The sequence below is a fragment of the Anolis sagrei genome, chromosome 4, assembly GCF_037176765.1.
Source record: "Anolis sagrei isolate rAnoSag1 chromosome 4, rAnoSag1.mat, whole genome shotgun sequence".
Classification (NCBI taxonomy): Eukaryota; Metazoa; Chordata; class Lepidosauria; order Squamata; family Dactyloidae; genus Anolis; species Anolis sagrei.
The window spans coordinates 110,575,211-110,586,687 of NC_090024.1; the positions used below are offsets into that span (position 1 = coordinate 110,575,211).

Genomic DNA, 11,477 nt, shown 5'->3' on the forward strand with positions numbered 1-11,477 from the left:
TGCCACCGGGGGGGGGGGGGGGTCCTATGAAAATCTGGCTCTAATTTTATAAATACATAGATATCATTCCAAAAACAGTGCAAAGATATATACTAATTGTTAAAGTCAATTAAGTATTTCATTAGCCAGAGTTTTCTCTGGGATGCTTTCTTTGTGTGTGTTGTTTGTGTGTGTGCGTGTGCGTGCATATGTTTGTGTTTCTGATGATATGGAAGACTGAGATAGTCATTAGATACTTTCAACCCAAACTACTCGGTTTTTATTAATTCTGCTTTTGTGCTGTTGACCATTGTGGTTCTGATATTGCAGACCAAAATAGGGATGTCTAGTTCTGTGTTTGGAATTCCCAGGTCACTGTGACTGGGAAATGTAGTAGGGAAAAGGGATTGCTCATTGATATGCAAAGGAATAAAAAGCTGTTTTTTAAAAAAAAAAATCATGGTCATTGAGATGGGGGCATTTGCAGTGGCTAGTACGTATGTAGGTACCACATTTTACTCACCTGAAGCAGGCCTTTGTTATGTTGCTATGGATTAGTTCCATTTATTAGTCCAAACTAAACTTGGTAAGTTAGTACTAGCATAAATTTGAATGATACAGCATTTCTATTTTAATTGTTTCCCTAGTTCTATTTGAGCCTCTGCCTCTGACCCACAACATTACTAGGCTGATATGGTGGGAGCAAGTGAAGAAACGTTCTTGCTGACCGACTTTGTAAATCCCTTCCTAGAGAGGCTAGGCTGGCTCCCTCCCTACTCTTCTTTCTTTAGCAATTGGAAAACTTTCCTATTAAGTTAGGATTTCAGAAATTGACTGTGATGGATTTTTAAAGGTCTGTCATTTTGTTGATTTTTATATGCTATGTTTTAATGAATTTGAAATGTTTTAAGTGGTGAAGGTTTAATAGTTCTTGTATCTTATTGATCAGCAATGCGTTTTAATAATTTGTACGCCATTTTGAGTCCCACTACAAAGTGGGTTAGGATGGCTTCAACACAGAAAGTGAAGATAGATTTTAGCCTGCATTCATTTCAGAGGGAACCTTCTGACATTTAGCAGAGCTTTATTTAAATGGTAAGGAATCAAAAACCACTTTGAGCCATGAGGAAAGGCAGGTAATTAATAACATTACTACTACTACTACTACTACTACTACATGAACACATGCCATCAAGTGTTGGTGATGCTAATTAGGACATGGCTCACTTTGCATTACATTAATATGGTCCTGGGATCAGTCATGAAATGAAATAAATCTTCATTTCTAATATTTGTAAATGCTACTTTCTTTCACTTCCATTTGGAACAAGTGTTATTAGTTACCGACTCCACATTAAATTTGTCTAAAGTCATGTCAGTGGTTCATAAAATGCTCAGGTTGCATTGTATAATCGCCTCTATCCTTGTAGAAGTTGACTAATTATGTAAATCAGTATAAAGATGCCCATAGTGGAAAGACCGAGGGAGGAAGCAGCCTTTCTCCAGCTCTAAACAGTTTTGGTACAAGTTTTTCTCCACTGGTATTCCAAAGTGGATAAACATGACTATCCCATATAATAGTCTTAGAACAAAAGCAAAAAAGTAGCCTCTTCCATTGAAGCCTGTTAGTATTAAATTTTTATATTGTTTATGTATTTTTCAAATGTGATCACACCAAAGATTTATATTGAAAGGCATTTCGGCATTGTCAGGTTGGTTTTAATTCCTTTTCCAACAATTCCAAATAGGGAATTGGCATCTTTCAGAACAGTCTTAGTGTTTTCAGCAGGCTCTCAATCACAGTCCCAAGGTCTGTGTAACACTGATTATAATGAATGGACAACCAACCCCCATCACTGTGCACTTTACAATTTGTCAATATTGAAACATACTTCAAGATCATTTTCCTGGTTTGAAGATATTTTTGGTGCTCTTTATTATAAATTTTAGTGTTAACTGATCTGAAAAGTTGATAACAACACTCACTGATCATCCTAACTCCAGATATTGAGTGAATAAGCTAGAAGGAACCAGTCCTAATACATATCCTAGATTGGAAATTTCTGTTATAAACCCCAATTTTTTTCTCCTTGAAATAATTGTTGCATTGCTCTTTTTCCAAGACAATAGGGGTTCCAGGTGATTGTTTTTATCTTGCCATTACTTTGTCTGGCGCCATTGACTCCTTCTTATTTTTATACCACTGCTTCTATCAGCCAGAAATCAGTTAAAGCAGAATAAATGTAACTACTGCACATTAACTTCTGATTGCTAGCTTGGAGATCTCTCCACCTGGAAAGGCCCAGTGATACCGGATGAAATGCCACATGTCTCATCAGCTTCCCAGTATTGGTTTATTTCATGTGTTAAATGATCTTAGGAAACATGGCTGATAAAGACTTAGTTTTGCACCTTGGAGGGTCACCTGCCACACCTTAGAGTAGACAGTACTGGACGTAGATGACTGGTGGTCTGTTTCAGTGTGAAGCAGCTTCATATATTCATATCCCTAAAAGAGAAAGCCACCAGACCCTTAGTGGCAGCGTTTTAATGAGTAATACATGAGGTGGAGTGAATACCTGAAAGGAACACCGCTTCTGCTTTAAATCAGAGTTCCTTGCCTTCACAGGACTTTCCAAGCCCTTGACTTCCCTATGCCACCTTCCTTTTTTCCCCTTTCTTTTTGACCCTCCTTTTTATGACTTGAGGGACACTTTCCTTTCCTCTTCCTTACTTGGAGACTGAAAAACCAGTTAAAGTGAAGAAGAAGAAGAAACAGAAGAAGAAGAAAGAAAGCAAGAAATATGTCCCGCTGCTCCCCGCAACCAGGCTAAGCTCCAGGCAAAATACTGTCATTGTGCTAAGTTCACAGAGGAGGTTAAGGAGAATAAGCAGAGCCGAAGGAGCATGCTGCTCAGGGATGCAACAACAGCCCTCCCCACCTTCAGCTTAGGTCCTGTCCCGGTCTGCCTTCTTGTAAGCAGGCTGGTCATTCTGAACCTGACTAGAATATATTGCTATCCCACCTAGGATTCTGCTGCTATTTTGACATCTCGGCTCAGCCTAATTCACATTAGAATCCCCCAGGTCAGCCAAATACGACTGACGCTACTAGCTCCATGTTAATAGGCTAGCTTCCCAACTTCATGAGAATACATGTCCCTGGCAAGATGTTTAGAAACTCTAATTCTGTATTGGAAAGTGACTGTTGTCATTCTGCACATCTCTTGAAAGTCAGGTTGTCATTCTTGTGCTTTTTAAAGATGTTTTACAGTACTTGCAAAGACAAAATGGGAGTTTTATATGCTATTTATTTATTATTTATTTACAGCTTTTATATTCCGCCCTTCTCACCCCGCAGGGGACTCAGGGCGATTACAGTGTACACATATATGGCAAACTTTCAATGCCAATTTTTGACATGCAAACATATACAGAGATACACAGAGGCTATTTAACTTTTTCTGGCCGCCAGGGGAGCTGTCGCTTTCATCATCCATCTACGATGCTGATGAAGCACTTCTGCATTCCCCGCATGCTTCCCCGCTGGAATGCTTTGCTGGAGTCTTCTTTATGGCCTAATAAATCAGTTAATTTAGCCTCCCCACACTTTAAGGTGGTACCTTATTTTCCTACTTGACAGATGCAACTGTCTTTCGGGTTGCAAAGGTCGACAACAGGCTACACACAATTGGTTGGAAAGCCACTCCAACCCGGGCTGGCTTCGAACTCATGAGCTTTTGGTCAGAGTGATCTTAATGCAGCTGACACTCAGCCAGCTGCACCACAATCCCGGTGCTACACATTAAATATTAAAAAAGGAAGATATCCTTGGTTCTTTCTCAGCTTTTTTTTTTACTTCTGTACAACAAAGAGCAAGTTCTTGATTAAAACGAAATTGTTATTTTGTTCATAATTTTCATTTGGGTATGCGAGGTGGGTCTTTTTCACAGTCATCCTGGACATTATGATTATAGAAAATGTTGCTGGTAAATAAAAGTGCATTTTAAATCATGATTTATTGCTGTATTGTAATATTGCATACATTACAAAATATTAATAAAAATTTAAAAGAAGGAAGAACCATTTGAAGATGAACCTGCAGTTTTATAACATGGAATGGAATTTGCACTTAGGGAGTGAAAAAAATTACCGGGGGTAGATGACATACCAATCCAACTTCTTCACGCTAGATTGTAAACCGGATCGGGGTATAGGGTGGCAACCTGTGTTGGACGAGGTTGCACTCCCCCTGAAGTCACAGGTCCGCAGTTTGGGTGTCCTCCTGGATTCATCACTTATGCTTGAGGCTCAGGCATTGGCGGTGGCCGGGAGGGCCTTTGCACAATTAAGACTCGTGCGCCAACTGCGACTGTACCTCGTGAAAGCGGATCTGGCCAGGGTGGTCCATGCCTTAGTCACCTCTAGACTGGATTACTGTAATGCACTCTACATGGGGCTGCCCTTGAAAATGGCTTGGAAATTCCAGATGGTCCAACAGGCGGCAGCCAGGTTGTTAACTGGGGCTCCTTACAGGGAGCGGTCAACCCTCCTGTTTAAGGAGCTCCACTGGCTGCCATTCATTTTCCGGACCCAATTCAAGGTGCAGGTTCTTACCTATAAAGCCCTGAACGGTTTGGGACCCGCCTACCTTCGTGACCGCATCTCTGTATACGAACCCACATGATTTCTTCGATCATCTGGAGAGGCCCTGCTCATGCTCCCACCTGCATCGCAGGCGTGATTGGTGGGGACGAGAGAGGGCTTTTTCAGTGGTGGCCCCTCAACTCTGGAACTCACTCCCTAAGGACATCAGGCATGCCCCAACTTTGGCAGTCTTTAAGAGGAGCTTGAAGACATGGTTGTTCCAGTGTGCCTTCCCAGAATAATGATCCCATAGCACTTCATCCTCCAAAGCATTTTATATTGCTTTAGGTTTGCTTGTATGTTCCCACAAACCGCCCCATCACTTTTTTTGCCCATGTCCAGCATTATTTTTTTAAATCTTTTAAATTTTAATTACATTTGGCCTACCCATAGATTTTAAAGTGTGTTGTCCTATTGATAATGCTTATGTTATTGTTTTATTGTTTTGTTGTTTTAAATTGCTTGTATTGTTATTGTTATTGCTTGTATTGTTGTATTTTGGGCTTGGCCTCATGTAAGCCGCACCCTTGGGGAGATGGTAGCGGGGTATAAATAAAGTGTTATTATTATTATTATTATTATTATTATTATATTATTACTTGAAATGTTACTGAGTTCTTTGCGATAGATTATGTGAAGGACCTCTTTCACCTGTACCAGCCTGCTATACTTTCAGTTCATTTGCCGAGGTCTTGTTTGCTTGCATGCCTTTGAGGTCAGATAAGTAATCAGAAATACAGGTTTGTTAGCAGTGGCATTATTCTTACAAAACTTACTATCGGCTGGAGTAATTCATGCTATACTTTTTGTAGTCAATGTTGAGCTCTGCCTTCTAAGGCAGTGGTTCTCAACCTGTGGGTCCCCAGATGTTTTGCCTTTCAACAGCTGGTAAACTGGCTGGGATTTCTGGGAGTTGTCGGCCAAAACAACTGGGGACCCAGAGGTTGAGAACGACTGTTCTAATGGTTTCCTGGACTACATTGTGGAAATAATTTTAGTGCTCAAATGACTGGGTTGTTGTATTTGACTGGTTTTCATCCCTCTGTTTGATTTTTATTACTTATTAAGGTGTAAATCTAGTGTGATTGCCCCCACTTGCAAAAATAAGGAGTTCAGTAAGAACAGCACAGCTAGTTGCATCCAAAACTCTCTGTGTTCAGAATGTGTGTGTTTCCTGCACATTTAATTTTCCTTGGAGCCTGCATGAGAAGTTGTTATATATGAATTTTGTTGGCAATGAAATTGAAAATAAATTACTTCATGGGTGTCTTTAAATCCAGTGAAAACAATAAACGTTACCACATGCAACTTAATTTTTGGTTTGTGGCCATTCTGTTAGTCTTGCACATTCCTCTTAGAATATTTCAATCAACAAAAAGTGAGGTGCAGTGAAATTACTTTTAAAGCAACAGTTTAATAGTATTGTAGTTCAAAGTGTGTAAGAAATATTACAGGAAATAAATGGTGTGCCTGAAAGAAAAGAAGACTTCACTGTACTTCTCCAAAGGAGAGATTTTAATATATTTCATCACCAGGGATTTCTTTTTTACTTTTCTTTGGTCCTTAACATTTCTTCTTCTTTTTTTTTCTAGCTGCGACAATTAGTTAATATGTGCATCAACCCAGATCCAGAGAAGCGGCCAGATATAACCTATGTTTATGATTTGGCAAAACGTATGCATGCACACACCGCCACCAGCTAAAAGACCTGACTGCTTATGAAGACAATAACAACCTAGAAACTTTCAAGTATTGTTGTATAAATGCTCTTCCACATTTTCTTCTATTTGCCTATTGCCTTAAATTTAGTTATGTGCAATGAACATATTTAAACAATTTTGTCATGGCGTTTATGACTTAAAACTACTTATATTTTTTAAAGAATAAAAATATATTGTGAAATACAACAGTTTAAAAATATGACTGGGAGTCCTTGCTAATGGCGGGAAATGGCAATTTCATGTATATTATTAGATGAGAAGTTGACATATGTTTCCAATATTTGGTTCTTACATATGAATGCTGCAAATTTTTATGTAAATACAGATGCTGTATTCCTACAAGCAAAAATATTGATCCCCTTTTGTTTTTAATAATTTATAGAAATGTTGAATCAGCACCATTTATTGCTCATTACTTTTATTTTGCCTCCTCCTTCTTGAGGTCTTTAATTATTGAATTTTACAGTGTTGCTTGCCCAAATAAATGTAGATAGAAACCATTTTATTGGCTGTCGAACCTCAACACTGAATGTGAATAAAATGAGGGCTTTATTTTTTAAAAACTGTCCAACACTGAAAAAATATAGCAGTGAACTGTTCATTTCTTTTTATTGTACTGTAACTTAACCCCAAAATACACTTTTATTTCATTATTTGCGTTACGCAGTGACTTGTTCCACCAGCCTGTTGGGTGAGTAAGAAAAAATCGTACATTTGCACAGTACCTTGAACTCTGGTTGGATCATTCCCCAAATTGGTAGCTAGATTTAGCTTTACCAGCAATTCCAAACCCCTTAATTTCAGTGTCACAACACTGAGCATATGAGATCAGCAGTGTGGAGAAAAAGGGTTAAGGTGAATTGTGCCTTCCTGTTGTAGTAAATCAGTTAATTATATAGAGACACATGGCTCTTTGTAACAGTGTCTTTGAGAAGCCTAGATTGAAGAGAAAATTGCTTCACAGACCTGTCCTTTTTATATTACTTTTGCAAAGTTAGATACATGTATAGCTTATTCAGATGCTTTTTCATGCTTCAATTATTTTGAAGTCTAGTTCACACCCAAAACTTGAGACCTAGAGGAGTTGGGATTAGTTCATTGTAGAGATGTATAGGAGTATACTGCATATTGTATGAGGCCTAAATTATATAAAATATCTGCTGTTCGGCAGATGTATATAAATTCATACCTGGAATAGTTTCGTTATGCACCATAGTGTCTGTTTGGGTCAGGGGGTAGTATATATTTTTTTTACATGGCTGAAAACTGTTGACAGAACTACATTGTGGCACAGAGCTAAACTTTATGGCAGTATACCGACTTTGTGGCAGACAGAAATTGTTAAATCTACAAAAATGGGGAAAACTGCTTCCTAAATAATTCATTATATGTTTTCTACTTCTCTGGTTTTATTTACAGAAAATGCTACCTTGAGAAAGCTTCATTTTGTGTGTTTTAAAGAATATGCTGAACAAAGCCATAGTTAATTGGATAATTAATTAATTAGATCAGTGTCCCAGGATTGTTCCCTATTTTCAAGGGCCTGGAAGAATATTTCTTTTGGAGTAGGAAAGCATTAAATTGTAATTTGAGGTGTTGATCACTTGCAAATTTCTTGAAGTATTAAAGTGTTTTACTTTATAAGGATAATTTCAGCAAGAGCATGATGCGGTAGTCAATGGGCATTATTCTCAAATTGGTGGCACTGAAAGAAATATTACAGCAGTGTTGAGTGGTTTGTCACACTCCCGACATTACTGGGCTGCAGTTCCCATTGCCCGAGCTGTGTCGCTAGTGTGGAGGATGATGGGAATTTTAGTCTAACATTTGGAAGATCACACTTTTCCTGTCCCCTCTTTACAGGGTTTCTTTATAAATAGTAATCCCAACAGGTTTAACTAATTCACAATGGAGCATCTCCTTCCTCCTTTCCTTTCTACTTTCTGCTTTATGTTAATTGCTATTAAACTATGAATAATAAGCAAAATGTATACAGAACCCCCCTGATGCTTATGTTGATGATGCTTATTTAGTTTTGTTGTAGTAGACTGCAGTGGTGACACTGCCTCCACAATATTTTGTTTAACATCAGGCGGAATTGTGAATCTTACATGCATGGTACTTCTTCTCTATAATGTAAGAGTCAGCCATTCAGAACCCTCTGTCACACTTATATATGGAGATGATTATCAAGGCCTTTAGGATCTCTAGCTCTTGTGACAAGTAAAGTGGGAGTCATTTCTTTATAGAGCAATGCTGTGCTAGGTGCTCAGATATGTTTATCCCAGTTGCAGAGGGTCTACCTAGCTGCCTGGGGATTGTCTTTCCTTGGTAAATTGTGATAATAAGCACTTTCATGACTGGAGGAACATCTATCTGTCTTTTGAAGTCAAGCTCTCCAATTTTGCATTTCCAACCAAGGGATGCTAAACTCAGATTTGATGGTCTCAAATCCCCATCAGCCCTAGCCAGCATGGTCACTATTGAAGGGTAATGGAAATTGCATGCCCATATCCTACCAGATATGCCTGATGGAGTGTCTTTTGGGCTTGAGTGCCATCTTTTGGACTGTCTTGAACCAGAAACTTTGTATTGATACACTTTGTGCTTAGGACTTTTTAATTTGTATTAATGCATACCTTGTTTTCAAGAAGGAGAAACAACAATTGGCTATATGAGCAAGTTGTTTAAGCACAAAGAAAGAGAGTGGATGCCGTAGTTTTCATTAGAAGGTTTCCCAAGACTCTGGGATTGTTTTGCATCCCCTCCCCTTATGAATGAGACCAAAATTGCATTTGCTTTGGAATTCGGCATAGTGTAGGGCGGTTATTTACCAGTAATCAATGAGGGTCAAACAAGTATCCAGTAATATGCTTTTGGGTTTTTTTCTTGAAGCAAATGTAATTTTAGTCCCATTAGCCTTTTAATGAAAACTATGACATTACCAAGACCAGCTGTCTTTTGATACGCTTCTTTCCCCTGCCTCCTTTTAGAGTGTTTAAAAGAATCGGAGGCAAAACCTTGCTGCATTTATCTTAACAGCTTAATTTCGTTGTCTTTTTAGTTTGGTATAAGTCTCACTATACAAATGCCAGAATTTCTTTTTCCAAATGCACCCCTAATTGCAAAACAACAAACCTTTTTGGAAACCAGAAAATTGCTTCTAAGCTGAAGTCATGCTGATAGTCATTTTGAAGCTTTCCTGAACTGACCCCTCCAAAACAAAGAGACTTTCATTAAGAGGCTGTATCTAGTCCTAATAATGTATCATGTTTTGTGATGAATGACCAGTGACATTGACTGCGTCAATCAAAGAAAAACTCTCACTAATATTTCATACATGTTCCACTGGCCTCTGCAAAGCTGGCTTAGCACTGATGCCCCTCAGGCACTATGCTATTGCTGTGTAATAAAAATAAATGTAATGAAGATAGATTTTGCTCATCATCCTATCAGGTTACCAGTATACTTCTGCTCCCAGTACTGAAGGATGAGGTAAAAATGGAAAACTTGCTTCATACAAAACAATGCAGCTGGGAAAGCAGTAGCCATTTTTACCTTTTCGGCACTGATGCTGGCAGAATCACATTACCTATTCAAGACTGGGAGAGTTCTATTGGAGCTTTTCATACCAGTACCAGAAACCCTTTAAACAGATGAACATCTTAAAATGTTGACCTGCAAGGAATGCTTTCTCCCAAACATTGCTACGAGCCACTGTTTAGGCAATCAACACATGTCCACATAACTTTTTTTCATACTTGTCCTTGTATTCAATGGATTCCCTTTATGGTCTGTGAAAGCTGGCACTCCCATCACCTTCAGAAGAACTTGCTGTGTGCATAAAATATGTTGTTTCCTAATTATAATCATCCGCCACCATGTCCTCCAGAATTGGGAGTGGATTCGGCAAGCAGCCACCTCAGTTTGTTTCCAGGAAAGGTGAATGTAAGAAAATGAAAGTGCCAGAGAAAGAGACTACAAGAAACCCGTATTCTAGAGTAGGCCTGCACAACTTGTAGCCCACCAGGTATTTAGCTCCCAACATTCCTGACCATTGGACAAATTGTTAAGGGCTTCTGGGAGTTGGGAGCCCCAAACATCTGGAGTGCCATAGATTGAAAAGGCCCGTTCCAGTAATGAGAGTGTATCAAAGGTGGGATTCTTTCACGTGGGACTCAGTTGTGGCAAATTGTCAACTCAGTCAAAGTTTGGAAAAGTTTGATCCACTTCTCATAGAATCTTCCCAACTAGCTGATAGGGGAATCTGGGAAATGCACTCCAACAGTTTAACTTTTCAGAGCTCCACCTTATTTAATTGCAATGTCATCTAGGGATAGCTTTTTCAGTAAGAGTATTTGCATATAAGAATTACTGCTAATGAACGCCCTAACTTTTTTCCTTTAGCACTAGTGGGAAATACTCTTCTAGAAACTACATATATGCAGATATTTAAACATTTTCTGTATTTATTTAATCTGAACGATTGTTTGCATCAAGAATGCTTATTCTTTGAAATGAATGTATTACTCAGTAATCAAAACATGTATGCATTTTCCTGGCCCTATAATCCAGTAATATTGTTAATAGTTTTGACTTCATAAAATACTTGTATTTTTGTGTTTATTTTGTGCTGTCTTCACTCACTGTACACAAAGACTGTGCTTTGTGCTTGGAAATGTATATTGTACAATAATATAAATAAAGGATGCACACATCAAATATATTATAAAGTAAAACAGCCTTGGTATCTTTTCTTTTCTCTTTATTATTTTCCTAATCTTATGATGTATACTAGTTGAAAGTTATTTGTTACACTTGAAGTTAAGAAAAGGATTTACCTTAACAAAGATAAAGGACTGTAGTCTCACATTTATCAGAATATAAATATCATCCGGAGTTTCGGGGTTCGGTGTCATCTGTACGCAGATGATGTCCAACTCTGTTACTCCTTTCCACCTGCTACTAAGGAGGCTGTTCAAGTCCGGAACCAGTGCTTGGCTGCTGTAACGGACTGGATGAGGGCCAACAGATTGAAAATAAATCCAGACAAGACAGAGGTACTCCTGGTCAGTTGAAAGGCCAAACAGGGCATAGGGTTACAGCCTGTGCTCGACAGGGTTACACTTC

At 38.6% G+C, this 11,477-nt stretch overlaps 1 protein-coding gene across 1 annotated transcript in view; it reads left to right on the forward strand.

Moving 5' to 3' along the window:
- Positions 1–11,086, forward strand: part of NEK7 (NIMA related kinase 7) — an 80,100-nt gene extending 69,014 nt beyond the window's left edge. The window contains exon 10 of the mRNA XM_060774566.2: positions 6,219–11,086. Within this exon, the coding sequence (XP_060630549.1) occupies positions 6,219–6,329 (111 nt within the window). The 3' untranslated portion in view covers positions 6,330–11,086. The remainder of the gene's footprint in view (positions 1–6,218) is intronic.
- The last annotated feature ends 391 nt before the right edge of the window (positions 11,087–11,477 follow it).